At 35.5% G+C, this 26,061-nt stretch overlaps 1 protein-coding gene across 1 annotated transcript; it reads right to left on the bottom strand.

The window, feature by feature from the left end:
* Positions 1-1,644: 1,644 nt before the first annotated feature.
* On the bottom strand, positions 1,645-24,763 carry LOC125828056 (CBS domain-containing protein CBSCBSPB3). Its single transcript, XM_049507361.1, has 14 exons — positions 24,457-24,763; positions 23,677-23,845; positions 22,912-23,044; positions 22,289-22,459; positions 18,471-18,549; positions 18,266-18,379; positions 18,073-18,139; positions 10,941-11,046; positions 10,784-10,842; positions 4,191-4,297; positions 3,972-4,108; positions 2,753-2,835; positions 2,554-2,643; positions 1,645-2,223 (listed from the first exon to the last, which is right to left on the bottom strand). Exons 1-14 carry the CDS (start codon positions 24,591-24,593, stop codon positions 2,053-2,055), a joined length of 1,623 nt encoding a protein of 540 aa, XP_049363318.1. The 5' UTR covers positions 24,594-24,763; the 3' UTR covers positions 1,645-2,052.
* Positions 24,764-26,061: the final 1,298 nt, after the last annotated feature.

Raw genomic sequence — 26,061 nt, 5'->3', positions numbered from 1 at the left:
AATATCCAAATTTTAAATCAAATTTTGAAAAGATATTAGCATCATATAATCTTGATAATAAATCCCTTTTGTTTGGAATAGGATACCTAATCCATTTTAAAAATTTATTTAAAGGTTTATAATTTATAACTAACCTGGGAACACCTCGTTCTTTTTCTGTTGCGTTATTAACATAAAAAACAGTACACGACTATGGTGATTTGGAAGGCTTTATCAAACCTTTTTGTAATAAATTATCAATTTCTTTTTTGCAGAATTCAACCAATTCGGTATTCATCTGACAAGGACGTGATTTGGTAGGGATATTTTCCTCAGAGAAATCATCTTCATATGGAAGAGTTACAATATGCTTTTTCCGATTCCAAAAGGCACTAGGATGATCAACACAAATATCAATGACCATTTTTTCAGAAATGAGTTTAATCTTTTCCTGTACTTTAGCAGATTTTAAAGTATCGAATATATTCATACTAAATATCTCAAGTTGTAAATAATCAACATGCTTTTGTTTCATTTCAATTAGAGCATTAATATCTCTAGAAATAGGCTCGGTGATAAAAGTATAACTAATATCTTGATTTTTATAAGTAACAGAAAATCATTTAGCATTTATATTAGTAAAAGGATAAATTGCATTTATAAAAGGAGTTCCTAGAATGATATGAGGGTATAACTGATTTTTTACTAAGAAAAAGAAGTGAGGAATACAAACTTTATTCTGGCAAATACGAGTATTAGATAATTTATACTTTATATCTAAAGCATGACCAGATGCAGATTTAACCATATGAGTTGTTTTTTCAAAATATTTAATAGGTACTAGACCTTCTTGAATGCAACTCACATCAGCGCCACTATCAATCATAGCAATGTTAGTTATAGAAAAAATATTATCAATTAATATAGTACATTTAACATACCATTTATGAGCTGTAACAATTTGCATCATTCCTAAAAACATATTTTGTTTCGGATCAATATTCAAAGTGTTGACAAGAGTATTTTCTTCAACAGTAGAATCATCAACCTTATTTTTTTCCTTTGCTATTAACAAACTCAATCTGAGTAAGACGGTAATCACAAATAATATGATTTTGTTTAAGAAATTTAATTTCTTCCTTCAAATGTTCAATTTCTCCTTTTAAATCATCAAAAGAGGTATCGCGAATAATCATGATTTGTTTAGAAGAGAGTCTATTATGAACTTCAGACAAGGAGTGAGAAGCAGAATAATTAAACTCATCTTTAACCTTTTTCCAAAAAATATTCAAGTGTTTAAGTGATTTCAGAAGGCAACTTTTAAAGCTACAAATGATTTGGGCCTTTCAACAGTATAAAGTAAGAAATGATTTTTTTTTCTTTTTAATCAATTAACATAGAATATATATATATATATATATATATATATAATATCACAAATAAATCAATTATTATTTTCATTTTAATAACAACATAAAATATATAGTAAAATATAAAATATTTGTATTTAATAAATCTTATTTGAATAGGATAAATATTTGTTAGTAAAAAAATGTATTATCACAAAAAGAATTGTGTTTTTCAAATAATATATTTATTTTTTAAAAAACCATTAAATAACAAGGAACATTTTAAAATCAAACTATTAACAGAGGACATCTCTAGTTTAATTTGAATTTTAAAAGAGTTACAATATAAGATGAGCAGCATGATACACATATGCTGTTATTTAGAGTAGTCGACATCCCCTGAAACTTGGGAAGAATTTACAAACTCCAGCAAAAGTAAGATGAAATGGTTAAATATTCGACCAAAATTGATTGATCTTACAACAGGCATCGTATGTCAGATTGCTGCTGTAACTTAGACTGATAAATTCTCCTTTTCTTTTTTATTTTACCCCTCTTCTCAACCAGTTGGCATTAGGGAGTGGGAGAAAATTCATCCTACTGTTATATCAGCTGTTTAGACACCTCCCTTCTCGACCAATAATAAAAGTCAGGCCACCAAAACATCACACCAATCAACTGGATCTATCGCCTTTTTAGCAGAATAGAATCCTTAAAATTTGGCTTACCATGTATTGGTGCGCTTCAAGTAGGCCAATACACCAACACTTGTTAGCACAACAGCACCTGCAAAAATCCCCATGCGCACTGAACCCCATCCATCTTTCTCTACACAGGTACTACTCAATTCTTGCACTGATTTTACATCAGAGTAATCTAGATGCAATCTTAACACCTGCAAAATAAATGTAGCAGTCATGAAACTTGACAGATCCACTGACCAAAACAGATAGAATTGGAATTTTTCTCATAATCGCTGACTTTTGATGCTTTTTTCCGGACGAATTAAAATATACATACAAATTGTTAAAATTATTGGTTTCATTTCTGTGCCTTGTACAGCTAATTATCAAACTCCCTCATGCATTATGATCACAAATTCATTCTTCAACAACGGGATGTAATTGCTTGTGCCACATGATCATCCTCAAAATTGACAACCGTAACTTAAAATGTATTGAAGTCGACACAAGAGGAAAAGCATAAACAAGGAGCATCAGCATACCTTTAGTCCTAGTGATCTGGCGTGGCTAACTGCACCTACAAGATCACTATCAGTTGTCAGCAGAACTTTATCGCCTTCATCATCTTCATACTACAATAAGAACAGAAAAAGTTTCATACCACCTTCATCTCCATATACTACATGAAAAAACAGAAAAGAGAATTCATCAAGGCGGCACAAGATTCTTCTCAACACCTACCAAAAGTTGAGGACGATTTTGTTCATCTACTGCACCTAATCTTTGCATAACCGCAGTGACAAGCTCCAGTAAGCTCTCTGAGCCTGAGAAAGAAGAAGTGGAGGGTCAGATGTATGCTCTAAGAATTAAGTTAAACTAGTGCATGAATAGAACCTCGTAAGATTTTAGGGGGAATTCCTATGCAGTAAAAGACTTAACTCTTTGGTGTTGCTTCTTATAACTAAATTTACTTTACTGGATAGTAATGTTTTAGAAAACAATCCACCTCATTAAGCCACCTTGAATCCTGCATTGTAGTTGTAAAAGCACAACCATGAACGTGATAAGACTACTGAATGGCAAAGATTTCAGTAAATAACATAGGGCCAAACTCTTTCAGGTTTTCAAGTTGCTAATATTAGCTTTTTAAAAGCTTGTATAATATGCACCATTACCAGCATCAGACCTCTGCTTCAATCAGACATTTTAACCTTATTCAAGGAAATCTGTCCTGTTCAACCAAAATTTACAGCGCTTTAATAATTGAAGTTCCAGTCTCTTCAGCTCGCACAATTCAAGGCTTAGTCAGACTCTAGTCTTTTAGTACAAAACTTCAGCAAAACAAAAACCTCAGAAATTCTCCACTTTTGGACTCCGGCAATGAACCACAAACTACATTCTCCAATGGCTAGGGAGGATATTCTCATGATAAAATGAAAAAATATTATCAAATACAGTTGCTGGAAGATATCTAAATGAGCTTCATAGCACCTCAGATTGCTAAAAGTGATAATTATCTATCGCAAAACACAGTTGTTCATAACAAAAACATACATTCACCAAAGTATTTCTAATAATGAAACAATCACAAGTACAAACAAACAAACTACTCCCTTTGTTTCATTTTATGCATCTTAGTTTGACTAACCACAAAATTTAAGAATGTGAGAAGACTTTTGAATCATATGGTTTTAAGCTAAAAGTGTTATAACATGCCAAAGAATACTCTTTGAATCTTGTGAACTCGAAAGTGTTTATTGGTCAAATGGGAATGTTGGTATTTCAGATCTACTCTATATAGAAAAGTGGCATATATTATTGAACAGACAAAAAGTAAGGTCCGGTGCAAATTTAAATGGAGGCAGTATATCTTCTTGTGAAGGAAATCAAGTAAATTCAATGATACAGAAGGTTGAATAATGTTCCTACTGCACAATGTAATAAAGTCTGCAGCACTCACCAAAATTAAATCTGTTGACACGACCTTTAAGGTCAACAAATTTGAAAGCAAATGTATTTCCAAGACCCAATGATGGATATCCAGATTTTCCTGCTTCTGCCCCTTCTGACATCATCAATTGAGACATAGACATCTCACTGTATGATAAGGAAATGAACAAAGCACGGTTAGCTTTTATATGCCCAGGTCATGAAAGCAACATCTAGGAAGCATAAGTACCTGAGAGTATCATAATCGTCAGGTGGCTCCAGGTTAAGTGCCGAATCCCAAAACTTCTGCATCATAGTATTGGCCATTTCATTGACAGCACCTGAGCTGTTCTCCACCTTTAGAAAAACAGCAAATATAAGACAACCTTCTCGGTATTGCACTCCTTCCTCAAAACTATGATACGCTCCTTTAGATAGATATCCTTTGTCAATCTGGACGTTGAATTACTCGCCTTTTTTGGGCAAAATCTTTTTAAATTTTAAAGCTTACCCCAAACTTATACTCCCTCCGTCCCATTTTATGTGAGGTAGTTTGACTCAGCACAGAGTTTAAGAAAGAAAGGAAGACTTTTAAAACTTGTGGTCCAAAATTAATGATAGAAATTTGTGTAGCTGTAAATCATTTCATTAAGGGTAAAATAGACATTTTATAGTTAAATTGTTACTTAATATAGAAATGTGTCATTCTTTTTGGGACTGACTAAAAAGGAAAGTAAGTCACATAAATTGGGACGGAGGGGGAGGGAGTATTAATTTATAAAAAAAAGAAAACTATCTATTTATGACCCCAGCTAATTCTATCCACCCTTTTTGGTCCTCTGATCTGGAAATGCATGCTCACCATGAAGAGATTGTTCATAGAATATGGGCATAGAATATGGGAAGATTATATTAAAGAATAGCTAGTTACTACCGTCTTCATTATTCATTCATCACTGATGGATCTTCATATCAAAGGCACGCTTAAGCCTTGAAGCGAGGCTCAAAAACGTGTTGAGCGCTTCGCCTCGCTTATGTGCGCTTCAGTGCCTTCATCAAGGTTCTAAGACAAACTCTTCCTTGTCAATGAGCCTCTTATGAAGAAGTGACACTAAACAATTGATATTTCACTTTATCATAAAAAAAAATTCAATTTCTTTGGTCATATATTTGTAATCATGTTTATAATTATTAGTCTTGGACTAAATGTATACATTTGTGTTTTTTCCTCCCTTTGCGCCTTTTTTCATTAAAAAAGCTCACACTTTATTTGCGCTTTGCGCTTAAAGCCCCCACGGACCTTAGAGCCTTTTTGCTTTTTTGCCTTTGATAACAAAGACAAATTGTAATTTGATGAATTGTAGAAGCTAGTAATTGTGTTATTAGTAGTTATTCTTTCAATATCGTGTTATGATTTTAGGATGATTATTATCTAGTATATTATAAAAATGATAATTTTGTGCCAAACTTGTGTGTTTTTGATAGTTTTTAGAACTTCTGTGTATAAATCATGTTTTATGTTGTTTTTGAAAAAAGTGAAATATGTTTCAAAAACTATGGTCAAACATAATTTGGTACTTCAATCCAAACTTCACTAAAACCTAGTATCCCAAATATATTTGGGAATCTATAGTCAAATGCTAGCTTAGAAACATTGGAAAGAATAAAACAAGTGTGCCTTCTTCAAGAATACAACATGTGTCTTCTACCCATTTCAAAATTGATCCCTCCATTGAGTTGATACATTCTAGGATAGAAAATATAACCACGATAGGTTTACAAAAATATAAAACTTTTAGGATCACCAACTAATGAAACGATATAATATAGAACATCTAGATGCTCAATACTATTGAATACCGGTTTGCATGCCATAGTAACCCAAAAACACTTGGACAAAGCTCTAAAGGGAATCTATGTAGCTCGTATCCTTCAAAATCATTGCCGCACTCTGTTGACCTGACATGATTTTTGTGTGTATGTGTGTGTGGGATCCACAATACATTTAGTCAACCTAACTTGTGCTCTTTGAATACGTTGTGGCCAGTGTTCTTAATGGCGCTCGCCATTCGCCAAAGGCGAGAAGGCGAGGCGAGGCGAGCATGTCGCGCCATTTCCCAGTGAGGCGCGGCGAGATCAATTAGGCGATGTGAGGCGACGTGAGGCGACGTAAAGGCGACGTGAATGGCGGCGCCTTTTAGTATTAAAATTTTAAAAAGGTCTTGACTTAATAATATTAGTCAAAATTAGGGTTTTTTTTTCATATTTCCAAAATTGGGACTCAGACGCGACTCTCTTCTCCTTCAACCTCGCGATTCTCTTCTTCTCCTTCAGTCACGACTTGCGATACTCTTCTTCTCCTTCAACCTCGCGATTCTCTTCTCCTTCAACCTCGCGATTCTCTTCTCCTTCAACCTCGCGATTCTCTTCTCCTTCAACCTCGCGATTCTCTTCTCCTTCAGTCAACTTGCGCGAATTGAAAGGTATGGCCTCTTTTCTTTCTTCTTCTCCTTCAGTCCTCGTCTTCTCTTACTTTCTCCTTCAACTGCTTTCTCAAAAAAAATAAAAATTTGAGATACTATTGCTTTCTGCGGTTCTGCCTTCTCTGCTCTGTTTGTTTCCTCTTTTTCTTCAATGCTCTGTTTTCTTTGTTCACTGTAATATTTTTTTTTTTTGATAAAAGTAACATTTGTTCACTGTAATATGCTGCTGAATGCTACTGCTTTCAGCTTTTTACTGTGCTGCCTATTATTTTATTTTTTAAAAAATTCTTCTATAGTAATTAATAGTAATTACTAATTAATATGGTATATGACTATATGTTGTATTATACAATAGTGAATTCACTGTAATATTTTATTTTTTTTATAAAAGTAACATTTGTTCACTGTAATATGCTGCTGAATGTTACTGCTTTCAGCCTTTTACTGTGCTGCCTATTATTTTATTTTTTTAAAAATTCTTCTATAGTAATTACTAATTAATATAGTATATGACTATATGTTGTATTGTACAATAGTGAATTCACTGTAATATTTTTTTTTTTTTTATTAAAGTAACATTTGTTCACTGTAATATGCTGCTGAATGCTACTGCTTTCAGCCTTTTACTGTGCTGCCTATTATTTTATTTTTAAAAAAATTCTTCTATAGTAATTAATAGTAATTACTAATTAATATAGTATATGTTGTATTGTACAATAGTGAATTCTATGGCGGATGCTAGCAAAAAGAGGGACATTGGATGGAATTATGGTACTCAAGGAGCAACGAAAGATTCGGTTAATTGTAACTTTTGTGGGAGTACTTTTAATGGTGGAATAACTCGACACAAACAACATCTAGTGGGTGGTTTCAAGAATGTTAAACAATGTACAGCATGTCCGTCGGAGATTAGAGAAGAAGTAAGGGCTTATATGCAAAATAAAATCGCTAATAATCCCAAATTTCAAGTGAGGCAGCCGGAAGAATATATTGATATTGATGATGTTGATGATATGGATGAATATGCGGAAATGATGCCTCCCTCCAAAACTCCAAAGATATCTTCTAGTGGAGGTGCATCATCCACCGCGCGGAATGTGACGAAAGGCCCTATGAATCTCTATTTTCCGCATAAATCAACACAAAAAGGAGGCTTTGAAAAAGGAGGAGGAATTGATGAAACAAAGAAAATTCTAAGAGAGCGTGCGGTAAGTGCTTTCGCGATATGGATGTATGATGCGGGGCTCCCTTTTAATTGTGTCAATCACAAATCATTTGATAAATTTATTGAGACAGTAGGACAACATGGCCCCGGAATGAAGCCTCCTACATTTCATGAAGTTAGAGTTACTCACCTAAAAAAAGAGGTGGAGAAAGTGGAAAAAATCGTTGATGAGCATAAAGTGCAATGGACAAAGTTTGGATGTTCCATTATGATGGACAAATGGACGGCACGAAATGGTAAAATGATCATCAATATTTTGGTGAATTCTCCAATCGGTAGTGTATTTCTTGGTTCTGTCGATGCTAGCAATGAATCTACCGATTCCACCAAAATGTACAAGTTGTTTGAAAGCACTATTGAAAGAATTGGACCGGAAAATGTTGTACAAATTGTAACTGATAATGCTAGTGAGAATGTTAAAGCGGGAAGCATGATGATGGGTGCATACCCACACATTTATTGGACTCCATGTGCCGCTCATTGCATCAACTTGATGTTTGGTGACATATTCAAGGTTAAGCCATATGCTTCCGGTAATATCACTCTCATATCCTCTAACTTTCTTTATAGTCAATATTTAATACTTATTAGCTACTAATTACTATAATCTTACCTTAACAGTTTTTAAGAAGGCCATCAGAATCCATTCTTACATTAGTCAAAGGCCATTGTTGTTAAACTTGATGAGAAAATTCACCAAGGAAAGAAATTTGGTGAAACCGGCCAAGACAAGATTTGCAACGGCCTTCTTAACTTTGAGAGCTATGTACATACAAAGAAAAAACTTGAGAACTTTAGTCCTCTCAACCGAATGGACTTCAAGTAAATTTGCAAAGGAAACTTTGGGGAAAGAAGTTGCCAATCTTATTATTTCTGCCCACTTTTGGGATGATGTTGTTCGAGCACTTACAGTTTGTGGCCCTTTGACAAAAGTGCTTCGTTTGGTGGATGGGGAGAAAAAACCACCAATGGGCTATATTTATGAAGCAATGGATAGAGCCAAAGAAACTATTGAACGGGGTTTTCGTGGAATTAAGAAGCAATATGAGAAAGTGTTTGAAATTATTGATGCAAGGTGGTCAGACCAACTCCATCGGCCTTTGCATGCTGCAGGCCATGTTTTGAACCCAGGATTGTATTATAAAGCTCAAGAAGAGGGAACTTTACTACAGAGTCTGTGGACCGAGTATTATGCATGTGTTGAGAAGATGATCCCCGATACAACAATACAAGATTTACTAGTCGCTGAGCTTCCTAGGTACAAAATGGCGAATGGACTATTTGGTTGTGGTCCGGCTAAAAGAGCTAGAGACACAAGGTCACCGGGTAAGTGAGTTGATTTAGCTCTTACTTAAATTATTCAACTTATTTACACTCATTAACCTCTAAATTTATTTTATTATAGTGGAATGGTGGTCACTATTTGGTAGTGAAACACCAAACTTGCAAAAGTTTGCCATGAAAGTATTAAGCCTAACTTGTAGCTCATCCGGATGTGAGCGAAATTGGAGTGTGTTTGAACACGTAAGTAAAAAAATTATATCCTAATTTCCATATTATATTATTATCAATATCTATTAGTTAATATTTGTAACTTATGTGTAGATTCATTCCAAGAAGAGGAATAGGCTTGCACTATCGCGTCTCAGTGATCTAGTGTACATTAAGTACAATAGAACATTGAAACGTCGTTATGATGCTCGTGATCTCATTGATCCAATTCGCTTGGATAACATTGATGATTCAAATGAATGGTTAGTTGGATGCCCCGAAGATCAAGAAGATGAACTAGTATATGAGGATGATGATCTTACTTGGGGTAGTGTTGCTACGGCAATTGGAGCTGATGAGAGTATCTATCATCTTAGGGAACTTTCTTCAAGATCAAGAGCACTTGACAAGGGCAAAGGAGTAGAAACTTCATCTACAAGTTCAACTTCAAGTAGGACTCGAACACTAATTGATGAAGACTACGAGGAGGAAGAAGATGAGGAGCAATATAATGATGTAGAGGATGTTGATCTTCAAGAATTGGATAGTTTTGAAGAAGAATAGACTTTTAGAGTTCTAGTATTATCTTTTGAATTATTGGGTCTTTAAAGTTCTAGACTTTTAGTATCTACTTTTTGTTTTTGAATTGAAATATTTGCTAATATATGTTATTGCTATTGAGATTTTGGATATTTATATATGCAATTAAATATTTTTAATTTTTGGTATTAATTGGCGCCTTGATTCAAAAAGGCGATCGCCTCGCCGCTCGCCTCGCCGCGTGGCGAGGCAGGCCCTTGTCGCCTTTTGTCGCCTCTCGCCGTCCAAAACACTGGTTGTGGCTAAAGAAGTATAGGTTGACTATTGGTCTGATTTGAGTTTATGTGATATAAGTGTCTACAAAGAATTTAATTGTACTAGCTTTATAGCTAGTTTGGCCAAACTTGTAAAATCATCTTATTTTGAGAAGTGCTCTTTCCAAAAGTGTTTTTCAAAAAAATACTTTTGGTGAGAAGAACTTTGCATATCCCATAAATTCAAAAAACACTTTCGAGCAATAATTAGTGTTTGATCAATCTTTTTAAAAGTGCTTCTAAGTGTATTCATTTCAAACGTGCTTTAAAGAAAATACTTTCGGGAAAAAGCTACTTTTTTTAGATTCTGAAAAACAACTTCTGCCACTTCCTATAAGCACTTGTTTTCTCTTAAAAGCTTGGACAAACACCTCTCTTTTTTAAATAAGCACTATATGGAAAACAATACACTTTTCGCCTCTGAAAAATTTGGCCAAAGTCCAAACATGCTATTAGTTTACTAAAGTAAAACTTTAATTAATCATTAAAATATTTACTTATATATGTCGTGATATACATTTATTCTCTATATCTAAACACTCGTACCCGTACACCTATATCCCCGAATTTCTAAAAAATATAAAATTTAGCTGATGATGAATCTGACTGCTAGATCCTCACCCGTGTCAGGTGCCCACATGTGTATCAGAGCAACAGTGTGCAAAATCATACATGAGAAAGAGGTCATTACAACGATCAAATTCACTTCCTATAAGCCAAAGTTACAAACTAGGAATTCATCTGTCATCACTTTTCAGACCTATAACATAAGAAATGATTAGCAGTTTACCATAGATATAGCTGCATGAGTTATCTGCAATACGTCTATGCAGGCGGCAACACATCCATCTGCAAAAATATAGGTTAAACTTGACAGCAAAACTCACTTTTCACTGTTAATATCAGAGCTAGAAAAATGTAGAAAATGTCAAGAAGCAAACACTCACCTCTATCTATAATAGGAAGGTGTAGAAACTTCCCATCATGCATTATATGCAGAGCTTCAAGTATTGTTGTCTCTAGTGTTGCGCATTCAGGGTTTGAGGTCATTACCTGAAAATATGACTAAGTCTCAGTAGAATTATTCTTCCTTGGATAAGAGACATACGACTAAGGAGAACCAAAAAAGAATTTTTGTGTATAATCCTGCATATTCTTGAATGCTATCAGTTCCAAGATGTAGTAGACCAAAAGAAACCTTTCCTCTCCCAAGCTATTCAAGTTAAGAAGATATGAAAACATGTATTATTTTATCTATAAGAAGGGTGTGTTCCGAGTGTGAAGTGGGACAGAAGGAGTATCAAAATTGTTCTTTTAGTAAAAACTTTCGACAAAGTCCAAAGAATTCAAGCCCGAAGTACCAAATAACATGTTATTTTTTCAACTATCAGGTCACTTATTTAACAATGGACTACATCCTCCAGTGACTTAATAATAATGCAATAGTTAGGGACTTGTCCCCTCCCATTTTAACCTGAGAGACACAACTGCACTTCCCCACGATCCTAATGTTCACATCCCTGCTGCAATACAACCTTCCTCAATGTGTGAACTTGGCCAGATCAGCTTAAATTTTCTATTACTAATCATTGAATATATTTTGACCACAGTTTTACAAATTGTCTTTTCTACTTCTCAATGGTATAAACACCAACCTTGAAGATTTCATGAATTTAATATCCATGGTCTTCGGGCCAGCTTGCACACACCTCGACTTAGTCCTGTGCGTACTTTGGTATATACCGAATTACCTTGCAGAAGCTGAAATTTCAGTGCCACGATTTCTGTTTTACAATATTTGGTATGCAATTTTAAAAGTTTGGTAATCGGCACGGAATTCGGTATTTACAAAAAATACCAAAATATCAAATATTGAACCAAAATATTTAATTACATATACAATAAATATTTTATAATATTAAATATTTTAATCTAAACATCAACTAATTAAAGGTCTAAAATCCTAAATTTAATTGATTAGAGAATATTAAAAGACTAATAATATTTGATTAGAACTAACAAATATTTATAATTTAAAATGATAAAATAGTACTACTACCAAAACGGCAATACCATCTTGGGAATTGCCACATTAGTTTAGACACCCAACTTATAGAGTTGTGTACCTTTTCATTCTTACTTATAAGAATCTGTAAACAATAACATAATTAGTGTAATCCCGCATGTGGTGTCTGGGAAGGGTGGTGTGTACACAGACCTTACCCCTATCTTGTAAAGGCAAAGAGGTGGTTTTTCATAGACCCTCAGCTCACTATAAACATTTCAAAGTAAGAATGAGAACTTCATTGAAATGCTCGAGACCCGATGAAATAAATGGGATCACTTCTGAGGGACTCATTCTCATTGAGAATGATTCTAATCTAGTTTTCTCAAAGGATTTGCTTTCTTCGAATATTTTGGCATGTTTAAGGTATTGATATGATATAGTTGAGACATTTCTTGAAAATATTTCTCTATTTTTGCATGTGTAAGGTATTGAAGAAGTTGGGGTTCAAGCAAGACACAGAAGTAGGTGGAGAATTATACCAGCCAGCACATGGTGGACAATTTGGAAGGATATAAATGCTAGGTGTTTTGAGAGCATAGAGAATAGTATAGAGCAGATCAAATTGAATTGTATCTTGATTCTATGTTTTTGGTGTAATTAGATCTGGTCTAATGATCCTGTATCTATTATTGATGTGTTAGACTCATTATAGACACGGGATCATAGGTTCTGGAATTACTTGTAAATATGGCCCTAGTACAGCCCATGAACTTATAAATACTGAATCATACCAAATTTATTTATTTATTTATTTTATTTGAAACTGGTAACTTAACATATTAAATTAATTTGGTATAGTAATGATAAAATATTTTTTAAAATTGAAAACTATGATTACCTAACTGAAGTTTTCAATATTGTACCATTAACACCCCAACCTTAATTAATTCTAATGGGTTCCTAGTTCCTACTACCTCCCATCGGCATAGGTATCAAGTAACTTTGCTCATCAAGGACTGGACAAATGGAAAGAAATCACAATGTTGGTCGCCTATGTTGCGCGGACTCTTCATATTTGCAGGAGAACCCGTCTCAACGCGACACTGGTGCAGGCGTGGGTGCGGGGTGCGTGTCGGATTCGGTCAATCCGATCCGGACACTTTGACCGGAGCCGAGAAAAAATTTGGGGAAGAAAAAATCAATTTCCGGCGACCTAAAGATGACAAAGCTTGAAAAAGTACAAAGGAGAAGAAAAAAGAGTTTTTTCTTGAAAAAGTACACGGAACAGTCTTTTTTTTTTATCTTTCTTGAAAAAGTACAGAGTCTTTTCAATTTTTCTTGAAAAAGAACTCCAAGAGGCAAAAACGAAGGGTTTCTCAAAATAAGTGTACTTTTTTATAAAATAAATTATATTTTTCATGTTATATATTCTCTCTCATCATAAACAGGAAAGGGGACAAAGGGTCTCCTTGTCTAAGACCTCTTTCAGTAGGAAAAAAACCTACAAGTTCTCCATTAACCATAATGGAGAACCTGGTGGTTTTAATACAGAACTCAATCCACTTGAGCCATGTAGGGCCAAAACCCATTTGTCTAAGAGTGTTGATCAGGAAGTCCCAATTAAGATGGTCATAGGCTTTTCCAATATCCAGTTTGCACATTACTCCTAGCACATCTCCTCTAATCCTAGTATCAATACATTCACTAGCAATTAAAGTAACATCCACTATTTGTCTCCCTTTAATGAAAGACATTTGATTTTGACTAGCCTGTCTATCATCTTCTTCAGCCTTTCTGCCAACACTTTGGCAATTATTTTATAAACCCCAGTAATGAGACTGATTGGTCTGAAGTCTCTTAGATCATTTGCCCCCGCCTTCTTAGGAATTAGAGCCACAAAGGTAGCATTGAAACTCTTCTCAAAACTTTGGTGACAGTGAAAGTTTTGGAAGGTCAGCATCAGATCTTCCTTTATAGTTTCCCAGAATGCCTGAAAGAAGGCCATGGTGTAACCATCAGGCCCAGGTGCTTTATCACAAGCACACAATCTTATCCCTTCTAGCACCTCATCCTCACTGAATTCTCTAGATAACCAGCTCTGCTCCTCCATTGTTATTCTCTGTACGTTAAGAATATTTAGTGAGGGTCTCCAGTTTTCTACCTCCTTATACAAATGGTGGTAAAAATCCACAATGGAGTTCTTGATTTCCACTGGCACAGAGGATAACTCTCTGTTAATCATTAATGACTCAATGGTGTTGATTCTCTTGTGAGTTGTTGCCATTCTATGGAAATACTTCGTATTTTTATCGTCATTCTTGATCCACTGAATTCTGGACCTCTGTCTTCAAAAAAATTCTTCATTTTTTGCCACCTCCTCGTATTCCATGGCCAAGTGTACCTTTAGTATCTGTTCATCATCAGTAAGAGATCTAGACTCTTGAGTAACTTCCATGTCCCCTATCAGACTCAAAATTTGCTCCTTCCTTGCCTTCCAGTTCTCCCTATTCTCTCTACTCCATTCCTTCAGTTTTGTTTTAAGCAGCCTCAACTTAGTAGCTAGTTTGTAGTCCGGTCTTCCGGACACTTCAAAGGAGCTCCACCATTCATGAACTTTACTTTTGAAACCCTCTACATTAAGCCACCACTTTTCAAACTTGAAATAAGATCTCCTGAAGGCATTATTCCCACATGTTAAGACAATGGGATTATGGTCAGACCCCAAGCTAGGCAGAGTACATTGCCTAATTTGAAGGAACATTTCATCCCATGGGAACGAGTATAAAAATCTGTCAATCCTGGAGGTATTCCTATGGTTTGCCCCTCCTCTCCAAGTGTATGAGCCCCCAAATAAAGGGGGGTCAATCAGCTCCAATTCATTGATACAGCTGGACAGATCTATCATGGCTCTAGAAAGCCTGATACAGTTGGTTTTCTCGAAAGGGAACCTAGTAGTATTGAAATCCCCACATACTACCCAGGGCCCTTCACACAGACTCCTCATAGCTCCTAATTCTTCCCACAACTCCATCCTTTCATTTCTATCACAAGATGCATAAACTGCTGTGAGAAACCAAGCTAGTTCTTGATTAACTCCACATAATTTACAAGTAATTGATTGGTTCCCATATTCCACCATCTCCCCTTTCCATGATCTTTTGTCCCACTTAACTAAAATTCCACCCTTGCTGCTGATCGCTTCCAGCCATATTCCCCCCATCCACCTATTCCCCCCTAATTGTTGTATATAATCCCCCACTGCCCCATTTAGCTTTGTCTCCATCAAAACTATAATATCTACCCCCTCCGATTGTATTCTGCTTTTCACCAAATTTCTTTTATTCTCCATGTTTAAACCCCTAACATTCCATGATAGAATTTTTAAGTTCATTGTAACTGGGTGGCATAATTTCCCCCCTGCTTCTAGATTCACTCCTAGGTTCTCCATCTTTGAACTTCACATCGAAGATCAAATTTTTGAGCTCTTTAGGGATTATCTAATTGTCCTTATGTTCTGTAGCACTCGAGGTAAGGAGCCTTCCTTTTCCCTTCTTTGATCAATTTTTAACAGAAGGGTCAAAGCTTCCCCAAAACAACCATCAAAAGACATTCCAAACATTTGGCTGAGTCGGAGGATATTGTCTTGTACCCATTGGTTTGTTTTCCCCTGTACCTCTTTGCTGCATTCAGAGGCATCACAATTGAGAGGTGTCGGATCACTAAGAGGAATTAATTGTTGAGAATTCCCCTTTACCTCCCCTTCCTTAGTTTTATCACTTGTCTCCCTTATTTTCGACATAGTCGACTTTGAACGACGCTTCTCTATATCGTCCAGCTGCAGAGACATCGTCTGAATAGCTCTTCTTAACACTTCACTCCACATACTTTGTTCTATGCATGTTGACAGTGTATTTTGGACTTCTGTATTAACTGGCCAAATGCTAATATTTTTAATAAAAGGCTCAACAACCTTTGTTGGGCTTTTATTTAAATGGGTCGGCTGGCCCAAATAATTTGATTGGGGTTTCACTTGACCTGCAGCAGTGGGGCCCCCATATGCATGTCCCATCACATCCACAAGATCATTTCCCTCTCTCCTTAGCCCAATTCTCTGTGAAGTCAACATTTACTTTATGGCATCAGCAGCTTTATCCACATGGCTACTGGACCCCACAACATTCCTTAAATGCATATCATTATCCACAAGATCCTTTCTCTCTCTCCTTTGCCCTAATCCCTGGGAAGTCAACATTTGCTTTATGGAGTTAGCAGCTTTATCCCTTTCCTTTTCTAGCCTAGGACTGACTTCTTGGCAGTCAAGCTCAACCACCTCAGATCTGCGAAATCTTGTCGGAGCTTCAACCCAAACTTGAAGGGAAAAAATCAAACCACCATCTTGAATTTCAACTTCCCTGGGAATATTTTCAATGGGACCTTTCACTTTGATTCGAGCCCATCTCAGATGGTTTTTTATCGTGGTTTCTTCTGCTTAGTTAAGTGTCTTATGAATATGTTATAAAATCATGCTTTTGAAAGGAGCTATTCTATGATATGAAGTAATGATTGGATTGCTATGACTCGATTCCTACTTTTCCAAGTATTATGATATGATTATGATTATGCTTATTTTTGTTGGGTTTACTTAGCACCGAGAGGACTTTGGAATGAAGGCTCTACTGTTAGTAGAGGCTTGGTCTTTAGAAGCAATTCCCTTGTCCCTAACTACGTGCCCCGTAGGATTTATCTTAGAAAGACATAGCTAGTGGATCCACCGAAGCTAATATGTATGGTCCTTACCTTGGCAAGTAGGACAATCTCTTTTCGGTGAATTCCATGTTATAACTCACATGGTCTATGTCAATTAATGGTGAAATATCCCACAAAAGAACTTTGTTTTTCTTCAAAGGTTTTTACGACTTCCTTAATGATTTAAGTTAAGCTTTCCTATGACTTTTCAAATGTTGCATTGACTTTGTTCCATGATTCATGCTTTTGCTTGATAAGCTTTACTATGTTTTACTTGGTCATGCATTATCATGTTTTGAACTTGCCATATTATCACGTTTACGTTAATGCATGTTTCCCATATTCAATACATTCAAAGTGCTAATGCATATTGTGCCTATATTGTTTTATAATATAGGATCTTACGCTCCTCCGGCTGGTCGCGGCTAGTTGGATTGCTCCACTTAGCACTTGGATTGGTGAGTGCTCATGGTTCGAGGGCAAGGCCATTGTCATTTTGTTGCTTTTGATGTCTTTTCAGTTTTCAAACTTTGTACGAGGTTTAGGGGTTTGTCCTAACCACATCTATTGACGTAGAAGGCTTTGTCAGACATAGTTGATTTTCGCATTATGTTAAGTCATGTACTCTTTTGATATTTCCTATGAGTGGAAAGAGTTTTGAAACTTATATCTCGTCCTTATGTTGAAATCTTTTTATTTGATATTCATAGTGTCATGCTTATGTCAAGTGGCTTGTTGAGGTCCTATTTGTCATGTCACATCTAGAGTGTACTTTGGGTAGTGACACTAAGACTAGTATATCTCAACTTTTTTTTATTTACCTTTTCTCTTCTCAATGAAATGACTCATTCTTTCTTTTCTTCTAGTATGCAAGTCCTCTTATTCTGCTACGTCTAATCTTTATTAACTTCTCTTTTCTACTTTCCTAGTATAATTACTAAAGTAATCAAAGCTAGAATTTAATATTGCAAATTAATTATGTTTCGGGTTGATTAATTGTAAATGAAAATTTATTTCCTGTGATTGAAGCTATCTTTTAATGGTTTCCATTTGAAACTTTTTTCTAATAATTTCATCATTATTATATACTAGATAATAAGACAAATAATTTTAATTGCACTTGATTATTATAAGTCCTTTAATCTATTTACAGTCAGTAGTATCTAACTTTCGGTAAGAATAGTGTGCTTCACTTCTCACTTATGAATTTAAGCCTCATAGGTTTTGTATGTTTTTGCACTTTGTGCTGTCAAAAACAGTAGAGTACAGAAAATATTTGGAACTCAATGGAATTAAGATAGCTAGAGATGAGGAGAAAACAAAACCTTTTCCACCAGTGTCAGCTCAGGGGATAGATTTTGTGCTACAACACGCATAAGAATATCTTTTGAGCTGCATCACAATACCAGCAGACATCTATTAGCTATCCACTACGTAATTGCCAAGCGGTTGGCATGAGAAGATAATAACATTAGTAGATGTACATAGAATTGGAGCTTGTTAAGGAAAAGTAAATACGTTAATATCCCTTGAATTTTGTTTCCAACAGTAATTAAAGCTGAGTTGACCCGTAATTCTCGCATCTTCTTAGCAGCAACATACACAGGATCTGAGGGGCATACTATTGCCACCCTGATGACATATAACAAGATCAAAATCAGGCACTAAAAGTCAATCTGAACACATTCTCAAATTTAAGAGGTGGAGGAAAGTTGAACTGTACTTGGTATTTTCAGAAACAATGGCTGACAAAGAGGGCTTGAATATCAGCTCCCGCAGGGTTTCTATAAATGCAGATGGAGCTGAAACAGAGTGCAGAAACCATAAGGCGGCAGATTACCATACTTCGGACATATAAGTTTACTAGGAGCTCAAAGTAATCAGGAGCAATCTGCTGTAAGCAACAAATTGAGAGGAATGCAAATTGACCAAGCATCAAGTATAGAGAGCTTATATTGCTTGTATATGTTAGCTAAGCAAACTTGGGTTCATGTCTACCTAATCATCAACTTTGTTTCAAAGTAAAACACTCAACTCAACATATCCATTCACTGGTAATGGCCTTTCTAAGGCCAAAAAAGTCCATGAAAAGCACATCACAAGCATTGATCTAGCATTTGGTCGCATACCTGCTGTTAAAAGATGTATAAATCATAACTCTCTACCAAATAGCACTTCAAATGTAATGGCAATTCTAGCCCACTCTACTTTAAAAAAAAATTAAAAACATTTAAAAAAAAATTAATATACACAGTATGTTCCTAAATTACGCTCTCTTAAATAGGCCTAGGGGTTGAACCGATCTCAACCAAGCTGTCAAAGTCTCTTTAATGTTCAGTTCTACATAGTGCTACTCCATTAAAAAAATAAAATATATAACAAATTGATTGGTTAAGAAAAATATAAGTATTAGTAGTTTAATTTGGTGAATGCATTCAAGTATGATTGAATTATACATATTATTAGTTGAAATTAGAACTCAAATTTAAATAGCATTAACTTAATATTGAACACAACATAGAACTTTACTTTCAGGCAAAACTTTAAAAATTATAAAATAAATCAACATTAAATTCAAGAAATTTGTACAATATTACATTTCTTTAATGTTTGAGTTCTTAAATTTAAAATGTTAACTACATTTTGCACCACCCATAAAATAATTTTAAGTAATGATGTCTATAAAAAGTTTAATTACATCAAATTAGGCAGAATAGATTGTGACCACCCTAAACTTGTCGAGTTTTATTTGGTGCACACCAAAACTTCGTGTTGGCCTAATTATCCCCCTCAACTTGGTTATTTCATAGCCACAACCCCCCTGAACACTTACAATCCATGAATGTGTGACACACACGCTGCCACATGGATTTTTTGTCCACATGGCTTTATTTAGAATAAAATATATATTTTTATCTTTCTAAGATCACTAATTATTTAAATCACCTTTTCCGGGTCAGTTCCGTAAAAATAAAAATGGAAAACAATATTTTGACTATAATTTTTTTTTTGAACTGGTAATTTGTATTCTTCAGCATCAAGGGGTAAGTTGGCCACCTCCAAAAAGTTTACAACAAAAGACTGAAAAAATACTTACAAAGATCCTATAAAAATCCACTAGTTGGATTTCCTCTTCTATATTTTGTTCTTTACACCGAAAACCTAGAGCGGTAATAACTTTCCACTTAATCTTCTGTAAAGAGCACTCTTCTCCTTTAAAGATCCTCTAGTTCCTCTCCTTCCCGATGTTCCACCAGATGCAAGCTGGGATGGTCTTCCACCATTTTGTCTGGCTCTTACTTCCTCCTCTCCTGATCCAACAACTAAGCAGGTCTGCAGTGTGCTCAGGCATGATCCAAAGTATTCCGACAATAGTAGTGAATAATGCCCATACTTGTGTTGTAACTTTACAATGCAGGAATAGGTGTTTGCTGGTTTCTAATGCCTCCTTGCATAGCAAGCATCTAGAGGCTATGTTGATCCCCCTCTTTTGTAGTGCCTCATGTGTCGAGCATGCTTTCCTAGCTACCAGCCAAGTGCACTTCACTTTAATGGAACCACACTCTTCCAGAGTACATGGTCCTGTTGACCTGCCTGTAGAACTCATTATTGTGGTACCCCCAGATGAGGTTGTTAGGGTCCAAGTTAGTACCCGGTAAATTTCCTATCAAGGATAGGAGTTTTGATACACATGCCACTTCCCAATCATTTAAGAACTTTCTAAAGATCAAGTTCCGACCTTGAGGAGACCACTTCTTGTATGTTGAAGTTAGGATTCAGGCTAATTAAAAACAAGCTAGGGAACAAAGATTGATGATTCCCATGACCACTCCAATTCCCTTTCCAGAATAGAACCTTATCTCCCCCTTCCAATTTTAACTCTTAGGCTTGAGAGAACCAGGGATGACAACCAGAGATTCCCGATTGACTTCTAAGCCCCCACCCCATAGGTGTCAGACACCTCATTTGTGTACCTCTGGCCCTTTTGGCCATACTTACGCAAAATTACCTCCTTCCATAAGGAATGCTCCTCTTGGGCAAATCTCCAAAGGCGTTTTTTGAGCAAACTCTTATTTTGCAACTTAAGGTTCCTCACTCCCAATCCTCCAAATTTCTTACTTTGTTGGACTGTGATCCATTTCACCAAGTTAAAACTCTTCTCAATCTTGTTTCCTTGCCTCAAGAAGTTCCTCGACAGATTGTCCAATATTTTCACCACCTTGTCAGGGGTGGGAAATAAGGACATCACATAGGTTGGCGATGAGTCTAGGACTGCATTTATCAATACAACTCCACCACGTGATTTCCAGAGAGCTAGTTTCTTCTCTGTTTTCTCTATTATTCCATCACATATATTCATTTTTTTTAAAATAGGTTTGTATTCACACAAAAGAACTCATCAGAATCAATGAGGTGGGATTTACAAACCCCCAGGGGGTGCCACCATACTCAAAACCAAAAAGACAACTATATTTACAATTGGCTTTTAAACCAGAACACTATGTCATTAGCATATAGTGGATGAGTCACCTCCAAAATTTCGTTGTTCCTGTTCTTAATGGTGAAACCCCTTATCCAGTTATTTGTTGCAGCCTTCCTCATCAGACTGTCCAACCCCTCCATAGCTATAATGAACAGAAAAGGGATTGGGGATTCCCTTGTCTAAGGCCTCTTTCACCTGGAAAAAAACCAGCAGGTTTTCCATTTATCAGAATGGAGAACCTGGTAGTTTTAATACAGAATGCTATCCATTTAAGCCACCTGTTCCCCAATCTCATTTTCCTAATTGTATTCAACAAGAAATTTCAGTTAAGGTGATCAAAAGCCTTTTCTATGACTAGCACTCTAGCTTGCACATAATTCCTAGAACTTCTTCTCTAATCCTAGTGTCAATGCACTCACTAGCAATAAGATCAACGTCCATTATTTGCCTCCCTTTGATGAAAGCCATCTGATTGTTGTTTATAACCCTGTTGATTAATTTCTTTAGTCTCTCCGACAACACCTTTGCTATGATTTTATAGACCCCAAAGATCAAGCTGATGGGTCTGAAGTCTCTTAGATCATTTGCCCCTACCCTCTTAGGGATCAAAGCTATAAAAGTGGCATTGAAGCTCTTCTCAAACTTCTGGTGTGAGTGGAATCTATGGAGTGTCTACATCAGTTCCCCCTTTGATGTTTCCCAAAAGGCATGGAAGAAAGCCATAATCAAGCCGCCTGGGCCAACAGCTTTATCTTCAACACACATCTTAAAACCTGCATATACCTCTTCTTCCTCAAAAACTCCTTCCAAACTCTCTTTTTCCTCTGTTGAGATTCTTTGTACTTCAGGTATGTTCAAAGAAGGTCTCTAGTTTTCTGTTTCTTTGTAAAGATTTTGGCAGAAGTCCACAATAGATCCCCTGATGGCTACAGGGTCATTTGATTGTTCCCCATTGATCATCAGGGAGACAGTAGATAACGCATAATATTAATTTTGGTACATAATCGCAGCAACTAACTCTTTCACCAAGCAGTATTATCAAATGGAGCACAACTAACCCGAGAAGTTGTTCCCCCACTGTCGTTCAACTCCTTCAACAGCTGCAGCAATTGCACTTCCCTGTTCTGCAGCCTTCTCCATCCTTGATATAGCATCAAAAAGGCATTTTGTGATATCCAGCAATGCTATAACTTCACCATTTTCCACAACAGGAAGATGGCGGAATTTACCTGTTGATATGAGCAAAACAAGACAACTTAAAAATCAGAATAAAGAAATAAGTCTCTTATCAGATTACTTCAAGGTAGAAATTTGTAAATACACACTGAATGTAGGGTATAAAAGTTCTATTAGGAAAAAGAAATACTAGAATTAATAATCTAGCAGGTTTAACACCAGATCAACGTGTATCTCAAGTACAAGACAAGCCCATTAACAAGCAGCTTCCAACTTCGTAAACTAAAGCAATATGCCCTGTCCTGTGCCAGTTTCAATTGCTACTTCACAATTTTCATGCTAGTCACGGTCACAGGAATGGAAAAGGCAATACTAATCCTGCTATATTAATTTTAAGTAATTCATTGATGAAACTAGGTCCAGGTCTTTGAACATTTGTTATGATCTCCGCTCTTTTTTAATGGGGGAGAGAGATAATATGAATATAATATGTCAAAAAAGACACCTTGCACCATCTTCTGAAGGGCTTCAATAGCCAATGAATCTGCAGTCACAAAAATGGGGTTCCTGGTCATGACCTTCGAAATAATTGTTTGCTCAGGCCTCAACTCCTCAGCTATAACCCTAGTTGCAATATCCTACACAGAAATCCGAATGTAAAAAATCAATAAGGTAAGAAAGCGAGAAAGAACTAATTCTCAATGTTTCTATAAGTGTCTTTAGTTTTACTTTTGTAAATGTACCTCCCTAAGAGTTGTCACTTCCCTTCATTTTAATAGTCTAACAACTCTCTAGTCTACTCATAGATAAGGGAGGAATACCCTTGCCATGAAGTTGGGGGTTCTTGTCACCAAGGGAAAAGCAGGAAAAAGACACCATTGGGCTCCAGTGGATTTTGGGGAGAAGAGTTGGGTTTTACCATATCTAGAACAAAATACTCAAATAAAATGAAAAAAAAAAAAGATATAACAGCCTCCTGATCTACTTATCTATTTGTTTGGTCTCATTGAACACTATCAAGTTCATTGAATGTTAATTATACAAAACTCTATAATTATATTTTTGATAAAGGTATCACTCTATAATTGATAGAATGAATATTTTTGTTCTTCTTGAACCAACTAAGTTCTGCAGAGATGCATAAACCCTAGAGTTTTAAAAAAAAAAATTACAAGAAGCAGTACACCAAACATGTGAATGCATTCACCAAAGCAATAACATAAAATGAAAAAAGAAAAAGGGAGCAAGAAAATGATCATTTTCAGAAGACCTTGTCAGTTACTATGCCAGAGAGTAAGGCATTTGCGTCAGTCAGTAGAACAGCATCAATTCGTCTTGCTGCCATCCGCCGACATGCCTCAGACACGGTGGTTCCCTCCGGAATTGTCAGTGCCTTCGATAACCTTAGCTTTTTCACTGTTCTCTCCCCAGCAACGGACCTAAAAGAAGACATGTGAGCATCCAAATGAACAAAACACACCCACCACCATGCATAAACACTATCACAAAAGTAAGATGCACACTAGCATTTTGTAAATTATATGGTTTCCCCTACAACAACTGTTTTTTTGTTACCAAAAGTTCTCTTTCAAACTTAGTGAAACTTTTTGTACAGGTAAAGGTAATATTATTAAAACAGTAGCAAGAAGGTACTAGAAAAGATGATAAAATTACGGTTTCCCTATTGAGTCAAAAAGATTTCCCAAAATTGTCTGAACATTTAATACAGAATTTGTAAACATTTAAGCTTTAGAAAAGAAATATGGTCTGGCCTTCATTCAAAGCATCTCATGTTTCTTTCGAGCCACATATTTTGCACCTGCTGTTGACCTTGCCAACATGTTGTAGCTTCCTTGCATCTAACCGACACAAATTCACTATGTTTTCTTGAGTTTTTTCTGTTGTTATATATTGAAGTTTCTGAGGATGTATTGCTTTAATTTCAATAGATAATAGGTTAATCGGATCAGGTGTAGTAGATTGAATGAAAAGCAAATAGGTTGACTTCCATATAATAAAACATAGAAAGAAAGAGATATTTGTATCTTACGAGTGAGGTGGAGAAGAAGGCTTGCTCTGGCTAGTAGGATTGGTGTCAGATTGATTGACAGATTTCTTCAAAGTTGAAACGTTTCGTTTCTGTACCAAACTATTGCGCCTGGGCGCTGGAGGCACTTGACTACTCATATTTTTTTCCAGAATTTAAACATACATACATATATAATGATAATAATACGTCTAAGGCATCAACAAATCCAGAGAGAATTCAATGGGGTTTGGGAGGTGGCTGGGAAGATTTGCCGTGCCCTAACCCAAACCCTCTCCTCTCCAAATCTTTTTCTTTTGCTCTCTCTCCCACCTCTTTATTTTCTCATCATTAATGCTACCTTTTTCTTAACTTCTCTTTTCTTACCCTACGCGGATGGTTTTGTTTTGTTGCACTCAAAATTTTACATCTCATAACTATGTTACTATGTTGGTTCACTTTTATTTGTCTTACTTTTTGAAAGTTAATTTAGCATTCTCAAAGTTAAATTATATTATACTAGATAAATTACATCTGTTTCGCACGGGATTGAACTATTTTATTAAGCTTACATATGACCATCCAGTAATATTCGTATTTTCAATTTATACACTACATTGTAAAAAATAGTTTGTCTTAAGGTAAAGCGGTCCTCCGAAATCTTAAAGTGCTATATTTTTTTAATTTTCTTCTTTGTTATACAAAAATTATGAGTCATAGAGAGATTTTGAAGTATAAGAAAGAAGTCTAAGAAAATCTCCATGGAAATAGTTGGTCAGAAGTAATCAAATTTTCTAAATTCCAAAAAGTTATACAGAACAACATCAGACTTTAAAGAAGAGACAAAAAAGTGTCGAACAACGACACTTCCAAATAAAGTGAAACATCATGTCCATACAAGAACACAATTAACTAAATTCAAATTGAGGACCTTCGGCTCTTTTCTTATGAACCTCCATCAATCTCTTTTTTATTATAGTATATATGTAGTATCATGTAAATGTTAAAAATGACCCTAAAATTATTAGTATCACAAATATTTTTCCTCATTGTCTCAAAATAGTCATTACTATTGCTTAGATTTCATATCACCGGCCCCAGCTTATTTAGAATTGAACCATAGTTATTGTTATGGTTATAGTATGCAGCTACAAAGAATTAATGCAATTATCAACCAAGTAGTAGGTGGCATCTGAATGGAACTGTTCACAACTGGATATTCTAAACCAAAATTTTGACACATAACATATCAAAATCTCAGAGCATGATTTTCTGAGCACTTGAACTCACAAAAATCCATAAGTAATAATAATAATAACGATCTCACTTTCCTAACAATCAAGAAGAAAAAGGTATGTTGCTTAACATATTTTTCAAAGGTTGTATCCATATTTACAGTTCACAAATTCAATTGAAAGAAGTCAAAAGAAAGAGTTATTACTTCTTTATAAAAAATAAAAAAAAACAAAAAACTTTATCAAAAGAAAGAGTTCTCACTAAAGCAAAAATGATCTTTAATGACAATTAATAGTTTAATTGTCGCTAAATATGTATTTTCAGAGGCAATTGGTACTCTCTATAAATGTCCCTAAAGTCTATAGCAACATTGAATCTAATGGGGATTAATTA

The sequence above is a fragment of the Solanum verrucosum genome, unplaced genomic scaffold (assembly GCF_900185275.1).
Source record: "Solanum verrucosum unplaced genomic scaffold, falcon-dt-bn FXZP01000078.1, whole genome shotgun sequence".
Lineage (NCBI taxonomy): Eukaryota > Viridiplantae > Streptophyta > Magnoliopsida > Solanales > Solanaceae > Solanum > Solanum verrucosum.
Note: the sequence above shows the minus strand (reverse complement) of the source record. Positions and strands in the feature narration are given on the sequence as shown.

Coding starts and splice junctions, on each gene's coding strand:
- LOC125828056 (XM_049507361.1), bottom strand. CDS start 24,593: ATGAGTAGTCAAGTGCCTCCAGCGCCCAGGCGCAATAGTTTGGTACAG. Junction 23,846..24,456: donor CCTTCTTCTCCACCTCACTC/GTAAGATACAAA, acceptor GTCTTCTTTTAG/GTCCGTTGCTGGGGAGAGAA. Junction 22,460..22,911: donor CCTTCAGAAGATGGTGCAAG/GTGTCTTTTTTG, acceptor TCATATCAACAG/GTAAATTCCGCCATCTTCCT.